At 42.9% G+C, this 22,912-nt stretch overlaps 1 protein-coding gene across 1 annotated transcript; it reads left to right on the top strand.

Annotated features, from left to right (window-relative positions):
- Window positions 1–8,864: 8,864 nt before the first annotated feature.
- On the top strand, window positions 8,865–9,746 carry LOC147725841 (vomeronasal type-2 receptor 26-like). Its single transcript, XM_086962798.1, has one exon. It carries the CDS (start codon window positions 8,865–8,867, stop codon window positions 9,744–9,746), a length of 882 nt encoding a protein of 293 aa, XP_086818924.1.
- Window positions 9,747–22,912: the final 13,166 nt, after the last annotated feature.

Genomic DNA, 22,912 nt, shown 5'->3' with positions numbered 1-22,912 from the left:
CAGTTGCTCTGTTGAGGGATACTGTCCTCCAAATTTCAGGGAAGACAGTCTAGGCCCCTGGAAAGCCACAGAACCACAACCTGTGTTTCAGAGCATCAGGAAGTAGATACAACAATAGGAAAAACATACTCCAAGATAGATTTCTTTGGATGTCCTTGATGCCCACAGGTCATCTGGAGGGCCTGAGCGAAGCACAGACACAGACGAGGCAGGAGACTTGCAGAACATCAAGACCAGGAGCATCAGGAGTCTTCCTTGATGCAGCCTTGGCACCATGCAAAGTCCAAAGAAGTCCAAGTGTCCAGATGGTCAAAGAGTGTCTTGCTTTCAGAGGTGAGTCCTGTTTCACAATGAATCTGAGGACCCACCCACAGGAAAGCCCTTAAATACCCATGGAAAGGCTTGGAACAACACAGGGACCCCCCTCAGAGGAGGGACTGGAAAGAGGGGCTGGAAATCCCTGTCCTTTGTCCAATTTTGTGCTACAGCATGAACCAAGGGCTCCTGAACCCATGCATTGAATATCTCAGTCCTGAATGCTTGTGTGTCTCAACCATGAATGTAATGTCTCTAACTGTCTGTGGCAGACCACATTGCGACACCATTTGTGTAACTGCATGTCTGCCGTTTGCTGGTATTTTTATTGGTTGATCTTTGGTTTTTGACATTTGAATATTACATATTCATTACATTTACATTTACATTTGACAATATGTGGAATCAGAGAGGCTACGTCTATGGGGAGATCCTTTGAAAGGTTCAAGCTTGAACAGCCTCCAGCCAATACATAGTGGTTACCTACTCAGCTGAAGGAGGGTATTTTCCCTTCCTTCAAGCACATCTCCTGTTAGTAGATGAGAAGGGGATTTTGGATACACAAAATAAAACTACTGAGGCAATCCATTAAATAATAACCCAACCTAGAACGTTGACAGCACCATGTCTTACGACTTATACTTACTCAAACAAAACTGTGCATTTGTTGGACAACATAAATGTTGGACTGGTGCAAGACTGATTCTGAGCACCACTCAGGATGTGTTGGCCTTTAGTCCTGTCATACAGTTTCCAGTTTTCCCATAGGAACTGTGCATTTGTTAGGCAACAAAAACGTTGGGATTGGCGCCAGACTGATTCCATGCACCCTCGCAGGATATGTTGTCCTGGAGAGCAGCAAGTTAGGAGTTCTAACATAAGCCCCCCTAACCTAAATGGATGGCAAATGGCTTGGGCAACCTCAGAACATGACAACCCAGATTAATCCCAGGAATTGTAGTAACAGATGTAGAACCTTTTCTCTAAATCACCTGTTTGCTTTCAGAGAGATATACAAGAAGGTGCAAAGGGGCATTTTCAATATTTATTGAACCATCGTATTTGTGCTGCAATGATTAATAGACAGTAGTGAATATAAGTAATTAGAAGTATTAGGACGGTGAAGAAAATGAACACTTCTACACCATCATGATAAGACAGTATGTATATGCTGGCATATAAGTACTAAGCATAGTGAACTCCTACTATGCATTCCCTAACCTGGTCGCCTAGGGTGTAGGTGCTCCACCAAGAATTCCCTACATGATGATCTAACTTCCCTCTACCGGAAGGTGAAGTATGTAGGTGCCCTGTCTTGGTCACAGGTTGGACATCCCTCCTCACAGAAGGATCAACAGAAACCTACTAAGCTGAAGCACCAACACAGCAACGACCTCCAGGTTATAGACAAGTGCTCTCCTCCCATGTCCCAGAGCGCATGTGTATTTATTACAATGGTATTCATGACTTCATGTTGCTACTGCAGCTGAGAAAACATGGTTTATTGTCTCTGTGATAACAAATTCTCCCTATGGACGAAATAAGAAATAATAAAATTTAGACAGCCTGTGTCCGGGCCTTCTACGAAATGTTGAAGGTGTTATGATAGTGATTCTACAAATTGGTTTTGTAAATTAATTAGTTCCTAAGAATCTAACCGTGCACTGTCATACAAGTAAATGTGTATCAAAATGCAATGTTTGAAAGAGAAGGCAACTTAAGAAATGTGTGCATGCCATAATGGCAGTGCTTCGTACTGAGCCTAACTGAGCCACATGACACCCACTCCTCAGACACAAGTCGACTAAAGGATATCCAGTCATAACAGAGCTAGGCATAAGAATTCTATTTAAAGATCTTCTGAATTGCTAAATGGGTTTAGGAATCCATTAGGAATGACTGTTTGAAAGGACATGTTTAGGGTGCCGCTTCCAAATACTGATTCCTTATGAGATGTATCAATGCTTTGAACGATAGTCACATCACAAAACATTTTACCACCATCTCAAAGGATTGGTAAACCATTAATGGAGGGACCTCCTATTTGGTTGTGAATGTGGACAAACCTTTTTTAGAAGATATGTTTCTGTAACTTTTCATTTTTTTCAATGAATCATGTTTCATTGAAGGCAAGTGGACTACATTTAAAAAAAATATTGCTCTATTTAAAAACAATCACAGACATGGGGGTCTGCTGACCCCAGCCGATCACCATTACCCTGATTGTGGTCAATCGTATTGTGTCACAATTTGCAATCTAACTCATGAATTTTGATGAGGGACGTCAAATTGTGTATTTTGTAAACTGTCATATAAATACATTGGTAGGTTCTCAAAATACCAAAGTGTTCAGAAGAAGTCGGAATGTAAATTGCAACCACTTATAATTTTATTGCATCCATTTTACAACATTGCAAATAAATTGAAAATTGCAAATCATTATTAGTCGCAATTTACGATTTCTCACTTGGAATCTTTAAGCATGAAGGGGGTTATTTACAAGCCCCTTGTGCTGCCAGTGCATCACTTTTTGAGACGCACCGGTGGCGCAACGTGCTGCTCCATATTTAGAAGAACACGTAAATCCACTCTGCGCGGCTTTTCGTTCCCTTGTACATCTGGCCTCTTTACACACAACACTTTGCGTGAAAGGGGCAAGCCATGGGTGATGCTGTGGGTGTTCCGACACAACACCCATGGCTTCTGCCACAATTCCGGATTTACGAGATTTCATTAACCTGGAAATGCTTCAGAGTGCTACGCCTCCCCAGGGGAGGCTTAACGAGGAGATATGTTTTCATTTCTCCTTGTTTCTTCCTCTTTCTCTGCGTGCTGCTTTCTGCAGCACACATAGAACAAAGAAATCACCTCTTGTGATTGTTTATGTGCAGGAAGGTGCCGTTCCCCACATAAACAATCATCAAAAAATGATGTTTTTCAATTTCTATGTGTGCTGCATTAAGCAGCACACATAGAAATTTAAACACACCATTTCAGAATGTTTATGAACAGGAAGGGACACCTTCCTGCACATACACAATCTCTCCCCTCAATGTATGCACCTGTGCATTAAGGTGCAAGGGTTCCCTCGTCGGTGCATGGCAGCAAATTGTGCACTAGCGCAGGGGAGAGCAAAGGGATCTGTCATGGAGTTGCAGAGATGATGCATCCCTGTGCTTCAGAATTAACGCAGCAAAGGAGCAGCCAAATGGGTTGCAGCACTCTGCTGCGTTAATCCTTTGTAAATGAGGCCGTTTAAATGCTCACTGCAAATAAATGTTATGGTTGACTCTAAGATTGAATCAATTTTAATTCTTTGTCAAAATATTGTTCCAATTAAAGTTTTCTTTACTCTAAGAACAACCATCAGCATTGACCCCTAGTAGAAATCTGATGGGTTCCCAACTAATTGTTCAGTGAATAACTTGAACCCACTCCCCAAGCGCCTTGAGACCCTCTGGGTGAGTAGCGCGCTATATAAATTCCTGAACTTGAACTTGAACTACGTCTAGGAACACTAATGCGGTGGGAAAACCAATGCTGCACAAAAGCAAGCGAATGCAGAGTTTTGCTGACCATGGGTTTCATAAAAAAAGTATCCTTTTAAGTAAGCATTTATTTTTGTGTCTGTTATGCTCTTGTAACCTACTTTATGTTTAGTGTTAAATCCTTTGCGTGAAATGAATCTGCGGTCTCCTTTAAAACCCACCAAAGAGCTTGTTCTTAAACCTAGATGCACCACTGCTGTCTTAGGCCCTGAATGTATCCTGTTAAATCTACTCTGTGAGCTGATGTTTATAACAAAGATCTATTTGATCAATTGGTAAATGTTTTTCCCTTCTTGTTCTATTGCAGTATTTGGTTTATTTATCACACTTTTTCTCTAAGGTGCTTCTTGTCCTTCACTTGTTTTGTTACAGATTCCCCGCTCAGCCTGCACTGAGAGTTGCCTTCCAGGGTACCGTAAAGCTCCTATAGAAGGGCAGCCCATCTGTTGCTTCTACTGTGTGCCCTGTGCAGAAGGGGAGCATTCAAATAGCACAGGTGAGAGAAGCAATTAAAATGTATACTGTTGCCTGTTTCATGTCTGATGTTATATTATGGTGAAGAGTGTAAGACAAATATACCATAAGTGCCACATCTGGAAGAAATGTTTAATATGACTGTCATCATCTATGGCACACCCTTCTGGTAGAAATTAATATTAATGAGTAGATTGCAGTGGCGACCCATTAGAAATGAGAGCCTTGGCAGAGATGTTTGTCTGCTGGGGTCAGCAGACTTCCATATTTGTAATTACACTTTAATAAAACAGCTGTTAAAAAAACAGAATGTTTTCCTTAAAGAAAAATGGGATGCATTCCAAAAGAAAACAATGAAATGTTTACCCTTCATTTTTTAAAGTAGGCAGGGGTCCACAGGGACACTGCCTCCTCTTAAAAATACATATTTTAACATTCTCAAAGGGGAAGGAATCTTCTGGGGATTCCTTCCTGTTTTAAAGGGGTTGTAAAATATAGATTTATTTTGACTGGAAGTTGGTTGCAAGACATTAATACATATTAATATTATGTTTCTTATATAGCGCCTGAATCGACCCCCGAAGGGGTATCTCCGTGATTGCCTAGGGAACCCGTCCTGGCTTTTCCCTGTGAGATAGCCCCTACAGGGCATCCCCAAGGTGAAAGCCAGGGATCCCGCCGCGGGGGCCGTTGTGGAGATTAAGCAAGCTTAATGCCCAGAGTTGCAGAGTGTGAACTCATGATTAGGTCAGGCACCGAAGTGAGAATTATCAAGTCCATGGACATTTGAGCTCAAGACCCTGCCGCGTCGGGAATTGAACCCTGGTCCCAGGTCTGACCTCTGCTTCAGGGTCTGCCTGCTCTAACCAGTGAGCCACACTTCTCCACATACCACTGAGAGTCACTATCATGATTAGCTCCTTCTAAATACTTGGTTGCAAACCTAAATCATGAATCTGCACAATTGCAGTTTGCTGTTTGAATATAAAAATGCATTTTACAGCCGCAAGCAGTCTGATTCTATGAATTGGGCAGTTTGCTACCTCAAAATGCTTGGTACATCTGGTCCCAAGTTCTCTACTGAACATGCTTTTTGTAGTTTCATTGTAAACAAAAAAACTGGAGAATAACATTCACTCAATAGTAAAACCTGCCATGCAAGAAATAGGAGGGGCACATTCTGACTTGTGTTAACACAACAGCATTAAATGATTTATCGCTATCGCACATCAACACATTGTTAAACATTTGCACATCGAATTGTGCCTGAAACTGGATTGTCTAGACTGAACACCAGATTGTCTACATTGAGAATTTCAAAAGCAAATTTCAATAATTGATTGTGCAGTGATAGAGATGTTATCTAAAATAAACGTGAGAGGATTTGGCCACATGGCTAAAGCGGTCGACATTGAAGCTGGGGAACCGTGTCCCGGTTTGGCAGTGACACTCAACATCCTGTGATTCTAGGCAAATCACTTAATATCCACCTGCCTAACAAAAAATGAAAGTGTTCATCTGTAACACAACTGGTGCTCATGTAAAGTGCTCTGATACCTTTGTGTGAAGTTTTTATTATATAAAACTGCAGAAAAAATAAAAGATATGGGCCCAGATTATTATTGTTATTATTATTATGGCGGTCTTATATAGCGCGTAGTTACCCTGGAGCATCCCAGCGCTTATCAGAACAAAGGAAACGTTCATGTGGGTTCAGGGTCAGCAGTTAACAGAAAAGGTATGTTTTCAGATGTTTACGAAAAAAAAGGAGACAAGTTTCAGAGCGCAAGCTTAAGGGGAGTGAGTTCCAGAGTACCGCAACATTCACAGAGAACCTTCTTCCCCCTGTGCGGGCCTTTTTAACCCTAGGGGTCTTAAGCAAATGTTTTTGATTTGAACAAAGTGTTCTGCTGGCCTTGTAAGGAGCAACCAAATTCTGCAGGACAGGAGGGCCTTTGCCCTGCAAGATTTTATGTGCAAGGCAGAGAGATTTAAATTTCACCCTTTCCCGCACCGGTAACCAATGCAGTGCCCTCAGTGCGGGTTTAGCCGACCGTGACATGGTGATGTTATTGAGCATTTGTGCTGCAGCATTTTGAATTTGTTGTAATTTATTCAAAGTTGCCTCAGGGGCAGCCAGGTAAATAGCATTGCTGAAATCCAATCTTGATATGATCAGCCCCTGGATCAGAAGCTTCCGAAATGGTGGAGGAAGAAGAGGCAGCACTTTGCGCACGAATCGGAGAAGGCCAAAACATACACCTGCCATTTTGGTAGCCTGCGTCCTAAAGGAGACATCTTTCTCCAACCGAATCCCAAGACTCTTGGGGCCCGATGTAGGTAAATCTTTTTTACCACTTCATAAATACCGATTCATACCGAATCGGTATTTAAGAAGTGGTAAAAAAGAGAAGGGCAGATGTAGGTAATATTATTTTAAAAATTACCGAATCGGAAGAAATCGGTATTTACCGATTTGGTAAATACCGAATCGGTAATGCCCATTGATTCCTATGGGCATTAAAGCCCATAGGAATCAATGGGCATTACCGAATCGGTATTTACCGATTCGGTAAATACCGATTTCTGCAAGGGTGCAGGGGGTGTCACTTTGACACCCTCTAGCACCCCCAATACTGGCTTGTGTGCCATGTGGCACACAGACATGCCCTAAGGGCATGTCTGTCTGTCACATGGCATAGGTGTGCATGCACACATGTGCATGCACACCTGGATTCGGTATTTTAACACCCAATTGGATTGGGTGTTAAAATACCGAATCTGAAGGGCCTGTGGGACTGAAAGTAGTCCCACCTACATCCCGAATTTAAAAAATCGGTAAACTTACCGATTTGGTATTTTTCCGATTCGGTAATTTTACCAAATTGGTAAAATACCGAATCGGACAAAAAAAGGTCCCCTACATCTCAAAAGGTTAAATACTGGTCGGAAACGGCCGAATTCGGCCGTTTCCGACCGGTATTGGCCACCTACATCGGACCCTTGATCTCTTCCTTGGGGTTAGGAGGCGAGCCCAGGCAACTAGGCCAGACAGTTGAGGGGAGTGAGGATCCTTTATGCCCCAACAGCATGATTTCGGTCTTTGAACCGTTCAGCTTTAGTGCTGACTCCTCCATCCAGGTGTGAACTTTGGACAGGCAGGAGTGCAGTAAGTGGGGACTTTCAGTGGCCTCGGAATGGGCAAACACCATCTGGGTATCTTCGGCGTAGCTCACGATTTTGATGTTAAATGGAGCCACCACATCCTCCAAGGGGGCCATATACACATTAAATAATGTGGGACTCAGGGAGGAGCCCTGCGGTACTCCACAATGGAGGTGAATGGATGCCGAGTGTGCGCTACCTTCCCATACCGGATAGGTCCGATCGCTAAGAAATGACCGCAGCCATTTCAGCGCATTCCCTGACACCCCGACCTCTGACAGCCGTTGAAGTAACACTTGATGGTTCACTGCCACTGATCCTCCCGAATCCAAACTGCTTCTTGCTTCTTCAACGACTGCCAGCAGGGCGGTGTTGGTGCCTTGGCCAGGGCGAAAACCAGTTTGTGAGCTTCTCAGTAAACCGTTGGACTCAAGGAAATTGGATAGCTGGAAATTTACCAACTTTTCCGCAATTTTACTAAGTCCCGGGAGTAGAGAAATGGGCCTATAATTCGCCATGTCAAGGGGATCAGATGTAGGTAAATATAATTTACAGACTCATAAATACCGAATTTTACCGATTTGGTATTTATGAATCGGTAAATTAGAAGTATGCAGATGTAGGTAATTTTTAAAACACAATTACCGAATCTGTAAGATTCGGTATTTACTGATTCAGTAAATACCGAATCGGTATTTCCAATTGATTCCTATGGGCTTTGAAGCCCAAAGGAATCAAAGGGAAATGTCGATTCCTGGCAGGGGGAACGGGGTGTCACTTTGACACCCTGTAGCACCCCAAGTGCAGGCTTGTGTGCCATGTGGCACACATACATGCCCTAAGGGCATGTCTGTCTGTCACATGGCATAGGTGTACATGCACAGATGTGCATGTACACCTGAAATCGGTATTTTACCACCCAATAGGATTTGGTGGTAAATACCGACTTCTAAAGGGCCTGTGGCACTCTGTGAAGTGCCACCTACATATTGATTTACAGAATCAGTCAATTTACCGATTCGGTATTTTACCGATTCTGTATATTTACCGAATCAGTAAATTAACCGATTCTGTAAATCAGATGCCCCCTACATCTCAAAAGCCAAATACTGGTCGATAACGGCCAAAATCAGCTGTTACCGACCGGTATTAGGGCTCCTACATCTGGCCCAATGTATAATGTATTGATCCTATAGTATCTTTAAAGTCTAAGAGCAGCTATAGCTGTTTCAGGGGGAAACGTTTGGAACATTGTTTATCAAATGTCAGGTTCAGTGTTATGTGTGCTTTGTTATGTTGATCAGCTACTTGCAATATTTATACCTTTAACTTCATTTTCTTCTTATATTTTATATTTTAGATATGGAAAATTGTGTAAAATGCCCGGAGGACCAGTGGCCCAAAGACAGAAAGGATGCTTGTATCCAGAAAGCCATTGTTTATCTCTCTTATGGTGATTTCCTTGGAGCAGTGTTGGCATCTGTAGCTATTGTACTATCCATGTCCACAGCTGGTTTGTTGGGAATCTTTCTCAGATATCGGGACACCCCAATAGTGAAGGCCAATAACAAGCATCTCAGCTACGCTCTCCTTGTATCTCTGCTGCTGGCCTTCCTCACCTCTCTTCTGTTCATTGGACGCCCTGCATTATTGACATGTTTGACCCAACAAGCTGCATTTGGCATTATTTTCACTGTTTCTGTATCTTGTGTATTGGTGAAAACCATCACTGTTGTGATTGCCTTCAATGCCATCAAGCCAGGTAGCAGGTTAAGCAGATGGCTGGGATCTCAGGTGTCTGCTGCTATGGTCCTCGTGGGCACACTAGGGGCAGTAGTAATTTGTCTCACTTGGCTGCTCACTTATCCTCCTCATCCAGCCACTGACACTCAGTCTGAAATTGGAAAGGTGATCCTACAGTGTGACAACGGTTCTGTCACTGCTTTCTATGGGATGCTTGCTTACATGGGTCTGCTGGCCTTTGCCAGCTTTACTGTGGCCTTCCTCGCCAGGAACCTTCCTGATAGATTCAACGAGGCCAAGCTCATCACATTCAGCATGTTGGTGTTCTGCAGCGTCTGGGTGTCTTTCCTTCCAGCCTACCTTAGCACTAAGGGTAGATACATGGTGGCCGTGGAGATCTTTGCCATCTTGGCTTCCAGTGCTGGACTGCTCGGCTGCATATTCATTCCCAAGTGTTGCATCATTCTGTTCAGACCAGATATCAACAAAAGATGCATTTAGAAGTCAGAATTAATGTATAATCAACATTTCAAATGTATACCCTGATCATCATGGGATGTGGTGAAAAGCGTCTGCTTTTCAATCTTTTTCTATTAGAAAAACTATTAGTGTCTCATAGGGAATCATTCACTTGTATCCCAAACATAGTAAAGGGCTCAGAACAAGGTCTCATAATGTAATTAAAAGTTATGAACAAGAGTTGTCGAGTAATTATGTACAATGAAAATAAATTACCTTGTTAACCTGTTGTTGTCTGCCTGTGACTTCTACATTTGCTAAGTACATTCCTTTCCTGTACAGGTAACCATTTTACAACTTCTGTGAAACATTTATTATCTGTGTTTATCATTTATTTCTGTTTCTGGAATATATGATATTTTCCCAGGTATAGCTCACATGTCTAAATGTAGGATTCATTCTATTTTGTAAATCATTCCAAGAGAAGATGGTTCAGTACTAATGGCTTGCCATTCATTGGAGAAAAGACTAAGAGGAAGCAAAAGGACTGTAATTCTGTGTACTTAAATACCCTGGTGGTATTTGAATATTTTTTCAACAAATTGGTGGCATGTTACTGATACCACAGTAGTCAAAGCAACCCTACAAAAACAGCATGTGAGCCCCTACTGGAATCTTATGCAAAGCACTCTGAAAGTCAAGACTTGACTTTTTTTTCATTGGCCAACCCAAGCGTAGGGTTTGTCCTTATAGCAACTTTTTCCTTTATTAAATTATTTTTATTGAAGCTTTCAAGCAAAGCATAAGCATATTTTATACAAACAATATATACGATAGTGTGTCCTGCAAATAGCATCTCAAATTACAGTAGGGGGTACAAAGGTTGTGGAATTTTATAACTCCAGACCTGTTTGCTTCCCACTTTTCTTTAGGAGAACAAATTGCATTAAGGGCACTCCCCAAACAGGTAGAGATTTTAATCTTAGAAATACCCAACACATGAGATCAGTGTGCCATCAGGAAAGAAAACAAACTAAATAGGAAATTACCATCTGAACAATGGTACACAACAGATCTTAGATTGTTAAAAAGGAAATACAAATCGGTGTAACGTAATGGAGAAAAACCAAACAGAACGATGACAGGCTAATCTACAAAGAGGAGCTAAAGAAGTATCTCAACGCCCTTAAACATACTAAGAAATCATACTTTTTAAGAGAATTGAAGAAAATACTAAGTGAACTAAAGAGCTATTCAAAATAGTGAAGGAACTTTGTAAGCCAACTGGTATTTCCCAAGCATTGATTTCCTCGGAAGATAACTGTGAGAAAGTTTGTAACTTTTTCTTTGATAACGTTTCCCAAATGTACTCTATATTTAAAATTCAACTTACACCGGAGAATATTAACTGGGAAGCTTTGGAACCCCACTATGAAGCACTCTCTCACTTAGGAAACGTTGTCCCTTTAACGGAATGGCAAGTAGTGAAGGCAATGCCAGAAGTAAAATCTGAATCATTGCTGGATCCATGCCCACATTCTATCTTCTCTTGGTTAACACCGGTTGTATGCCTCTATGTAACACAATTTCAAAATCAATCGATTGATGCTGCTGTGTTTTCCCATTCATGGAAACAAGCTATTGTATTCCCACTGGCAAAAAAAAATAGGTTTAGAAGTCTCTAACCTTGCGAACTACTGATCACTTTCCCAACTTCTTTCCCTGTCAAAGGTTTTGTAACAATTATTTGACTATTTTGAGACAAATGATCTCTTGGATCCTTCACAGGCGGCTTTGAGGCAATGAATAGTAAGGAGGCTACTTTACTTGCAGTGTTGGATAACATTAGACACTGGTGGCTCATGGTAAAGCTGCCACACTGATCCTTTTGGACTTGTCAGCGGCTTTTGATACTGTATCTCATAGCGCCCTGATGAACATTTTACATGAAAATGGGCTACACTCAAAACTATTCAATGGTTTAGCTCACTTTTACATAATAGAACCTAAAGAGAACAACAGGTTCATTTTCTTCCAAATCACAAACAATCAAGTGTGGAGTTGTGCAGGGAGCCTCATTGAGTCCAACTCTGTTTAATGCTTATATCTCTGCATTGACCACCCACTCGTCGGCCGTCACTGCCACATCTAGATGTTGAAGAGATGTGACATCTGCAAAAAAGGGTGTTTTAACCGTTCGCCAAAACAGAGAACTGTCTTTGCGTAGGCAGCTCTCATGTAATTGGGCCCATAGATTCTTCTTGATTTCGTTTTCGCGATTGTGCTGTGCCAATTTATAAGCCTTTCTAAGTTTAACAATCTCGGCAGAATCTCTGCCTTGATTGTGTAGGGCTCTTTTTAAGTCAGTTAAGGCTTTACGGCAGGTTGAATTAAACCAGCCTTTGGCTTCCCGTTTTTCTGGGTTTTTGATTACAAAACTGTTCTTCCCTTATAATTCTAATAATTTCCAGGAAGCTAGATATAATCAACTGGGGTGAGGAATCTGTTGCCAGACAATTATTCATCCATGGGAGGGCTCTGGATATCACTTTGCCAGTGATTGCTTCGAGGTCGATTTTGGTCCATTTTACAGAAAAGCCATTTACTTTATCCATGGACAATGATTGTTGATTTAATAAACTGACCCTAGTTAATTGGGGTAAAGCATTTTTAATTGACAGGGTAACGCTATTAGGAAAGTGGTCGCTACTAATGTCTGAACCTGTTTTAAAAGTTTTCTGTTGACCCTTTATTATCTGGGAGCATAGAATGTAGTCAATGATGCTTGATAGGCCCCTTCCATGAAATGTTGGAAGGAATTCAGCGGGTGGTTCCACAAGGTCATTTGCATATTCCAACTCTAGTGAAAAAAAGACACTCATTTAGGCAGTTACCTAGAATCGTATGTGTGAAATGAATCACGGAGCATCTGTTTTCGTCCTGGAGACCACAGGTACCGTTCTTATGGTTATTACACAGAGAAACATTAAAATCCCCCCTCCCCAAATCACATAACAAGTAAGGGAGGTGTATTTGTTCCGTTGTTTGATTAGAAAGGATGTAATTTCAGTTAGAATTTTGACACATTCAGCAGGCTGGAGGTTATTATAAAAATTAACAAAAAAGTACAACGTACATTTGTTAAATGAGACCTTTAAGATTTGGACATTCTCGCTGGACAGAAGGACAGTTAAATTCATAGATGGTAAGTTGTTTGTGGTATATACTACTAGTCCTCCCTTAGGTCTACCGTAAGTTTTAGAACTAGGTGGAAATTGGTATGTTTTGTAACCCTGGATGTGTATAGGCTCAAATGTCCCGGTTTGCTGTAAGCATACTATTTGATGTGCACTAATTGTGTCTAGCCATGGTTTGTGGTTTATCTTGAAGCGGAGGCCGGCAACGTTCCAAAACAGGACAGAGAGGCTCAAAGTAGAATTTACCTGGTCACTAATGTTAGAGAGAGCGTTGGAAACTAATGTACCTGACCGTGGATACAAGTCTGGTGTTGGAGCAGTGGAATGGTCATGGATATTGAAGTTCTTTTGCAATAAATCAGGTTCTGTTGATCCTGGGAGAACTACCTTCCCCATGTTACCAGGTGTCTCGTTAATTTCTTGTATTGCGACTAAAGACATTGGTAAATCAGAGGTTATTTCTACAGGGGAGGTGAGTGTTGTTAGTTTTAATTCAGTTGTCATATCGGGGATAACGTTTGTGGAGCATGATCCCAGGGAGCTTGAAAATGAGTGTAAGGGTTTGAACCCCGAGGGCAGAGGGCCTGTGGTTTCCTGACCGGTACGCGATGGTGGTCAATCTACTATTTCTAAGCAGTCAAATCTGTTTACGAGTGGTATGCCTCTCCAGCCTACGGAGGGAGCAGCATCTCTACCTCCATATCCGGGCCAGTCAACCCAGTCCCTTCTCCTGTCCCAGTTTCCTACTTGGGTCCAGTTCCATTCTGGGGCTTCGTTATAGCGAGATGTTGGTGGGTAGAAGTAGGAGAGTCTTTTTGTGTCTATCCCATCGTTTGTTGCTGGCATACCCCAGGAGCAAATGTGCTCAACTGTGAGTGGGTCATCAAAGTTGACAATAACGCAGTCTCCCAGGATTCTTTTCGGCTCCTTGCCTATCCATGGGACCCTGCGAACCATTGAGACTCTACTAGCAGAGTACGGTGGTAGAGGTCTATTGACAGACAACCAGTGCAGTACCTTGTTTTTTAAAGACCAACCTGGTTCCTCCATATTTGGACTCAGCTCAGGAACCCCAGTCATAATCACCACATAGGGACTTGCTTCTGGTGGTAGATGTATTGGGTGTCCACCCCTCCCCCTGGACCTGGTGTTAGTGTTTTGTAACCCTGGTGGCTTAGTTTGGACAGACTTCGGGGATTTAGGGGGGGGCTAGAGTTTTTGTTGTATCAGGGCCCTTCTTCACCCCTACAGGGGAGGGCTTTGGTTTTACGGATGTCACTACAGTAGCAGCTTCTGTGGCTCGCGCCCCTGCCTTAGGGGTTTTGATTTTCGCTTTTTGCATCCCTGTTTGTGTAGGACCCATCCCCTTTTGGGTGCTTGGAGTTGCAGTCAGAGCAGCTATCTGTTTTTCAATCTTTAGGAGGGTCAGCTCAATGGGTTGCATGTAGGTTTTAATTAATTCCCCTAGTCTGATTAGCAGTTGGTTATTTATACCGCAAATTTTGCACCCTCCACGAGTGTTACTGTTTACGCTTTCGAGCCAAACACAGCACTGAAACCGCCCTCATCGCAGCAACAGACGACATCCGAACACTACTGGACAACAGAGAAACAGTGGCCCTCATTCTACTCGACCTCTCCGCCGCCTTCGACACTGTCTGTCACAGCACAATCATACAACGCCTCAGCAACATCGGCATAAAAGGAAAAGCCTTGGACTGGATCATCTCGTTCCTAGCTGGGAGTACTCAGAGAGTCCGACTTCCCCCGTTCAAATCAGAGGCCACCGAAGTCATCTGCGGTGTACCACAAGGATCATCACTCAGCCCCACCCTCTTCAACGTTTCCATGAGTCCACTCGCTTCCATCGCGCGTCAACACAACCTCAACATCATCTCCTACGCAGACGACACCCAGCTGATCCTCTCCCTCACCAAAGACCCCAACACCGCCAAAACCAATCTTCATGAAGGCATGAAAGAAGTAGCCATATGGATGAAAAACCACCGCCTTAAACTCAACTCAGACAAAATGGAAGTGCTCATCCTAGGATCAACCCCCTCTGCCTGGGATGACTCATGGTGGCCTTCGGATCTGGGCTCAGCACCCATACCCACGGACCACGCACGTAACCTTGGCTTTATCCTAGACTCTTCACTCTCGATGACCAATCAAGTCAACGGCGTCTCATCCTCCTGCTTCAACGTACTTTGTATGCTCAAAAAAATCTTCCACTGGATCCCTGCCGAGACAAGAAAGACTGTCACCCACGCACTGGTTATGAGTTGACTAGACTACGGAAGCACCCTCTACGCCGGAATTACAGCCAAATTACAGAAAAAACTCCAACGCATCCAAAACGCATCAGCGAGACTCATTTTGGACATCCCTCGCCAAGATCACATTACCGGCCACCTGAAAGACCTCCACTGGCTTCCCGTCAACAAGAGAATAACATTCCGTCTCCTCACCCACGCACACAAGGCCCTCTACAAACTAGGTCCCGAATGTCTCAACACTCGACTATCCTTCTACACACCCACCCGCCAACTGAGATCCTCCAATCAAGGCCACGCCGCAGTTCCACGTATCCAAAGATCCACCATGGGAGGTAGATCCTTCTCCTACTTGGCGGCCAAGACCTGGAACTCACTCCCCACTCACCTCCGCCTTACACAGAACCACATCTCCTTCAGAAAAGAACTTAAAACCTGGCTATTCGACAAATAATGAACCCCCTACCCAAGCGCCTTGAGACCCTCTGGGTGAGTAGTGCGCTATATAAATTCTTGAACTTGAACTTGAACTTGAACTACGCTAAGGTTAGCTGTGTTCGTGGAAAGCTTAATAATTTCTGTTGGTGAAGTGACTAACTCTCTCTGTGTTGGACCAACTTGTCCTGCTGGCTGACTAGTGAGTAAATCTTTATGATTAGTATGTTTCTTGGGATGGTTTGCTTTATGCAACTTCTTTAGTTTCTTTTGTTTAGGTGTAGCTCCCTCCCTTATTCCCCTGTTCGGTGCTGTAATGGGGTCCTCCTGGTTCGGGCTCGCAAAAAGAACAGGGTTTTTTTCTAACAACATAGATGATTGCGAGTCCGAAAACTCTAAACATGCTGACAGGTCGACCGTGCTTGGCACAGTGTGTGTTTCTGCATGTACTTCCAGTAGTGACCCGGATTCCAGTAGGAGTGTAGGTGTCTTAGCTACAGCAAGGGAGCCCAGCGAGGACTGTTTGGCCATGGCCAAATCCTGCGATACCCTTGGTTCTAGCAGGATTATGCCCTGGTCAATTGCCTCGTTAGCCCTAGTAATAAATTGGTAGATTGGGCCAGTTATCTGCGCAGCACCTTGTGCTGTTTTACTTCTACTACCTCTGGTTGTCATGGTGTGGTTTGAGAATTAACAAAGTTAGGGCAATATAAGAGGAGATGTAGAAAGATATTTATCCAATGAGGATAGGAAGGTAGGTTTCGCGATGCAAATGTAAATAAAGTGGCCCAGTCCAGTCTTACCCGGTCTTTAACGGGCTTAAACGGGCCCGCCCTTGGCCCGGGCTTCGCCCGGCGTCCCGCGAGGCGGAGCTGGCGCAGGTTAAAAGCGCCTCCTGGCGCGTGTCTCTGTGTCACTGCCCGATGGGCTGCTGGGGGATGTAGTTCCCGCTCTCTCTCTCCACTTGGCGGCACCACTCTTCCGCTGGGAATAGCGAGTGGGCGGCGGGAGGCAGGCAGGATAACCCAGCGGTTGTTTTACTCCCTGGCAGTGATACCTTTAGTTTATGTTGCGATTCAACGTCTCTGTTTCCTTGGTTTGGCAAGAAACACTCCCCACTCTGCAGGGGCTGGCGCAGGTTATATGCGCCTCCTGGCGCGTGTCTCCGTGTCACTGCCCGCATGGGCTGCTGGGGGATGTAGTTCCCGCTCTCGCTCTCCACTCGGCGGCACCACTCTTCAGCTGGGAATAGCGAGTGGGCGGCGGGAGGCAGGCAGGATAACCCAGCAGCTGTTTTACTCCCTGGCAGTGAGTACCTTTAGTTTATGTTGCGATTCAATGTCTCTGTTTCCTTGGTTTGGCAAGAAAGACTCATGTATACGTTATATACGTCCATTCCTCAGACCACCGCAATAGAAATCATCAGGACCACACTGGACAAAAGAGATAGACCACACTGGATTCCCACCGACTTCCTGATCAAAATCTTGGATATAGCATTGAGGAAAAACTACTTTGTGCTTAAAAAACTATTTTATTTTTAGTGCAAAGGAGTCGCCATGGGCGCTACATATGCCCCAAGTTTGGCTAATATATTCATGGGCAGTTACGAGGAGGAATACCTATATGACCTGGACAATCCCTACCTGGAGAAAATCGATGTATGGAAAAGGTACATCGATGATGTGCTGATGATCTGGTCGGGAGATGAGGAAGAGCTCAATGAGTTTCAAGCTTGGTTGAACAGCAGGAGCAGTGACATTCAGTTCAGGAAGTCGGTAGGAATTTAGTGTGGTCTATCTGTTATGTCCAGTGTGGTCCTGATGATTTCTATTGCGACGGTCTTGGGAATGGACGTATATAAGGATGATACATCCAGTGTCACCAGCATCTGGTTCTCACCATCGAATGGTTGGCCCTCTAGTAGTTGTATGATGTGCATGCTATCCCATACATAGGATGTAGTAGTTGTCACCCAGGGCTGTAGAAAATAGTCAATAAACTTGCTCAAAGGCTCCAGAATCGAGCCACAACCTGATACTATTGGCCTACCAGGTGGTTTATCAAGTCTCTTGTGCACTTTCGGTAGAGCATATATAGTTGGAATTCTGGGTTCCTGTTTGCTCAGGAAACCTTCATCCATTTCTGTTCTGGTCGTTGCTTCAATTAGTGCTTTTATCTCCAAGGTGGGGTCTCTTGTCACCTTACTATAGCTGTCTTGCACTTGAAGTTGTTGTTCAATCTCGCAGATGTAGTCTTGCGTATTCTGTACCACAATAGCTCCGCCTTTATAAGCCGCCTTTATCACTATGGCTTCATTTCTTGCCAGTTCATGTAGTGCTTCTTTCTCTTCTTTGCTTATGTTATATTTGATGTACTTCCTTTCACCCATCATTTGCATAGTTTCTTCTAAAACTATTTTCTCAAAAGACAGTATCCTTTCACTCATCATAAAGGAAGCTGGTGTGAATGTTGATACTGATCTAAATGCAGTAGCTGATTGTGTGGGTGTAGAACTGTTTTTTGTGAGGACGTATTTTATTCTGATTTTACAAAAAAATCTTTGTAGTTCCAATTTAGCTTGAAAGGAATGAGGGATAACAGTGGATACAAATGACAACCTTCTGGCTAAGATGTTTTTCTCCACATCAGTCAGGATATAGTCAGATAGGTTAATCACTGGGTCCAAGCATAGTGTAGGTGCCATTGTTTGTATCGTGGTTGATACTCCTACTTCAACAGGGGTAACAGCAGTCTTATGGTTCACAGAGGATATTGCCAACTCTGTGTGATTAGAGTCAATCTGATTTATGGTTGCTATAGTGGATACTAGAGGGACAACACGATCTGTATCAACGAAGTTGGTGTCTTCAAATGTGATAGTAGAGATGTTGCTAATAGGTGTTATAGAGGGCACTACCATCTGTATGTCTGTCTCCTTGTTGAGATTTCCCCATGCGTTCCGGTTGGTAGAACCTTACTCGTGATGTTCCCTGAGTGGGTCTTGTCCTCCCCCATTTCTTTGGTCGATCCCAGTTCTCTTGTCTCCCCCCGCCTCTGTTTCCTCTTGTGTGGCCGTCCCCTAAAAAAGAGTTAGGTGTCTGGTAATCAGAGTTACTTGTGGACGATCTGTTGGTCTCTGAATCCGAACTACTCCCAATAAAGGAGTCGGAGAAGGTTTAAAACCTTTGTGGGCCGTGTCTCCCTCTGTTGGTAAAAAACCCCTGGTTATCTTGCTGGTAGTAATTGTCGGCAAGGTATGGATATGTAAGCTTTTTGTCGTAATTCTTCACGTCCTTAGTGAGCTTATCTAGCTTCCTGCCTAGTGTAATGGTATTGAAATCAACTAGGGCCTTTTCTGCACGCTCAAATGCCTCCTTGGCATTCGTGAGTGCTGAATCCCCAGGATCTCATTTTTGAGATCTGCTATTTCCTGTGTCAGTTTCTTCACGTACACAATGGCCGTCTCCACTCCAAGCACCATCCATTGCCTGGAGCAGTTATTTGCCACGTAGCTAAAGCCTTCCCGGAATTTGGGAACGTCTATAAAAATAGCTGGTTCGTTGCGTACCTGGAGGCCCTTTGGTATTATGTTAGCTTCTAGTTATTTGGTCAGAACATGCCGCTGTATTCGTGATCTGATCAATTTCTTCTCTAGTCGCTCTAGCTTAGCTAGCTTTTCATTGAGACCAGCATCCGCTGGTAACCTGTCGTTCCCTAAGAGGAAGCTAGATGCACCTTGTTCCTGGATTATTTTGGCTATGTACTCCTCACTATAGGATGAGGTTTCTTTGTCAGACATATTCATGTATACATAAAATGAAAACGACAATACAAATTCCTCACTTAGGATGAAAACGACAATACAAATTCCTCACTTAGGATGAAAACGACAATACAAATTCTTCACTTAAACAATACAACAATAAATGAGAGTAAAAAGCCCTCGCAGGTATGCACCTGCACTATATCAATAAACTTCTTATGGGGTAACCCAGTATCCTTCAGAACCTGGGCAATACAATTTCAATATAAACAATGGTTCTGTCGGGTATGGACCTTATCGCTTCAAAACATGCGCAAATCCTTCAACATATGTTTTGTCATAATTATGTCAATTATCATGACTTCTAGAATAAATCATTAAATGCAAATCCAAACAAGCAAAAAGGGTCATAAAAAGTTTTAATCATTAAATTGATTTTCATTCATGATTTGTTTCTTCTTATAGAGACCCTCTAACAATGCATAGAACATACGCAAAAAATGAATCAAGTAATACTTTATAATAAACGGCGCATCAATTCTGGTGAGTGAGATGTGACATATTGTGCAAATACTGATTTATATACACCTGAGTGAGGGTGTTGACACCTTGGTCATGGGTCTCGAGTGGGTCTTCTTTAGGACGGGGAAAGGGGTAGTGATGTTGTACCTGTTGGTTAGATAGAAGGACCATAAGGTTTGGATTTTGTAAGCGATATTTATTAAAAACATAGTTAAAATGGTTTTAAAATAGCTGTGAGTGACTGGGTACTCAGACACTCACCAATTGTTCCTTTGTAAGTTGGACACCGGGGATGTTTAATCAGTTATAGTTTCCTCTTATGGAACAATTAATCTGTGGGGTATAATACAGGTGTAGGGGATTTAGTAATAATTCTGTCCTTAACCATATTTAAGAAACAGATTGCTGTAAATTGCAACTTACCCTGTCGGACGAATCCGTGTGGAATCATGCTTCTGTTAGTTAGCTTTATTTGTCATGTTCAATTCAATCGGTATTCATCAATAGCTGTGGATCGGCCGTAAATAAATCGGCGATCTGGAAGTTAAAATTAAATAGGGTAGGTAGTTGTCAACACGGTATGCGTAACATTGCAGAGGCTACCGATTGAAACGATACGTTTGGTGCGATCGTCTAAAGGCCGCTACACTCACCATTAATTAGTGGTTTCCATGTCCAATCGTGGGCCCAAACACGGTCACAGTCCGTCGTGTTATCGGCCTGCAGTGGTGGATCTAAATGCGGCACCGCCAATATGTCTTTTTCTTTGATTTCCCTCGAGGACATTGCCTCGTTGCTAAGATACCTCACGCTCGGGCCCCGAGCTACGTTGGTCCCTATGACGTCATGGCGCTAGGGGGAGTGTCATGGTGCAGAGTTGCTTTAGTTGCTATGCGACCCATTCCAGCCTCGCTTGTGAACAGATAGTTTGTTAATGGAGCCCCTTCAGCCCGTTTGACTGCTGAAGAGTTGCAGATTAAGGTCAAATGTCGATAGTCATGGGAAGGCAGTGTGACATTTCGTATGTGATATATTCAGTTCTACATAGTGAACAGAGGTAGTTTTGTACAGTTCCAAGTCTGTTTCAATACCACGTTTAACCACCTATAGAGCAAAGCTGATTACAAGACATAGTCACATAGTCATATCAAATCATTATGTATAAATGTGTTTCGGTACATAAGAATAACTTTCTGTACATAACGGATTGCAATATTGTATCATAACTTGACTATTTTGATGGTAAGAAGCTGCCATTCATCCTGTGTATGACCAGCTAGTTGGAGTAAAATAAGATGATATAGGTTACAGTTGCCCCATCTGCCTTGCAGTCTCCTCCCTTTCATTCAGGCCTTGTTGTACAGTGTTAAGGCAAAGTATCCATCTGCATTCCTTTAGTTCATTGTTTTTGAGAGGGACCCACCTCTGATGCCTGTGGTTACCTTTTTCAGAACCCTCCACTCCATGTCCCCTGGTTTATGTCTGTGAGCGTGATAATGTTCCACAAGTGGGGCCCCTACTGTGTTACATCTAAGTCTGCTCATGTGTTGTAGAATTCTTGTTTTTACTTTTTAAATTGTCTGCCCAACATAGACCAACCCACATGGGCAAGTGATGGCATATATAACATGAGTACTGTTACAGTTCGTGAAGTGTGGTAATCTGTGTGTTTTGGAGTTGTAGGTGAAACTAGATCCTTCTTGGCAAAAATCACAAGCTTTACAGTTTCCACATTTGTGGTGCCCAACCACAGGTGGTAGGTTCAGCATGCTTCTCAGGTCTGGTTGTTTGGGGGGGTTCTAGGAATGCCCTGATTACTGTATCTTTTATGTTCCTTCCTCGTTTGAAGGCAAACAATGGTTGTTCACCAAAATCTTGTATATAGCAATGAGGAAAAACTACTTTGTGTTTAAAAAACAATTTTATTTTCAGTGCAAAAAGTCGCCATGGGTGATACGGATTTATATCGTAAGCCAATGGAGAGGAAAACTCTATTGTTGTATGGCTCTAACCACCCAAGGAACATAAGGGACAACTTGCCCTTTGGGCAATACCTGAGATTAAGAAGGAACTGCTGCCAGACAAAAGATGTTTTCCATGAGGCAGATGACTTGACCATGAGACTAAAGAAGCGTGGTTACCCATCAGGACTACTGAAGCACGCCAAGAAGCCACGGGATCAACTACTGGAGACCAAAGACAAAACTAATGAGACGAAGCGCATTGTTTGTGTGACCACATGCAATACAAGGAGCACAGATATCAAAAAGATCATACAGAAATATTGGAACCTGGTGGCAGCGGAGTTACAGATGGAAGAACAACCATTGTCCCATAATCTCATGCCAATTAGTATTGTGCAAGAAGGAGAAAAGAGAATGTGAACATTCAGAAACTATGTTATAACTGTGGTTCTACCCGCCCGCTATATATGTTATTGCTAGTACCACGCCTCTTTTTTACCTTACACGTCACACGCCGGTTTCCCCGCGTGATTGATAATGGCGGCAGCTTCGTTCTAGGAAGCAGCATAGAATCACACACGGTAAGAATTGTAACTAATAGAAGGCAACTACTTCTTTGAGCCACCATAAACCTGAATAGATCTCATTTTATGTGCCATTTTTGTAGCTAATGTAAGCTTTATATTTTACACTATTTGTTACTTAGAGGACATTATTAGCATGTTATTGGATAAACTGCTTGCATGTTCAAAATGCGTATATCATTTGGTTCCACTGTACTTACATGACAATATATCGAGTCCTTGCTGCTCTCTTATCATTCATGTTGAATTTATTTTTTTGACAACTGTGATTTAATGGTTCATTTAATGAACTACTGATTTTTAATTTCCAGAACATCAATCGTAATACTCACATAAACGTGGTTACTATATTGGTCAATTTTATGGGTGTCGAGTTACTATTTTTGATGATTATATTAATACCTGAGTGAAATAGAAGAGTTACAGATATATATTTTACATTACAGACTTCCCTGATGAAGGCA

Source organism: Lissotriton vulgaris, chromosome 3_1 (genome assembly GCF_964263255.1).
Source record: "Lissotriton vulgaris chromosome 3_1, aLisVul1.2, whole genome shotgun sequence".
Lineage (NCBI taxonomy): Eukaryota > Metazoa > Chordata > Amphibia > Caudata > Salamandridae > Lissotriton > Lissotriton vulgaris.
The sequence above is the reverse complement of the archived record's forward strand: the minus strand, read 5'-3'. Positions and strand labels throughout refer to the sequence as shown.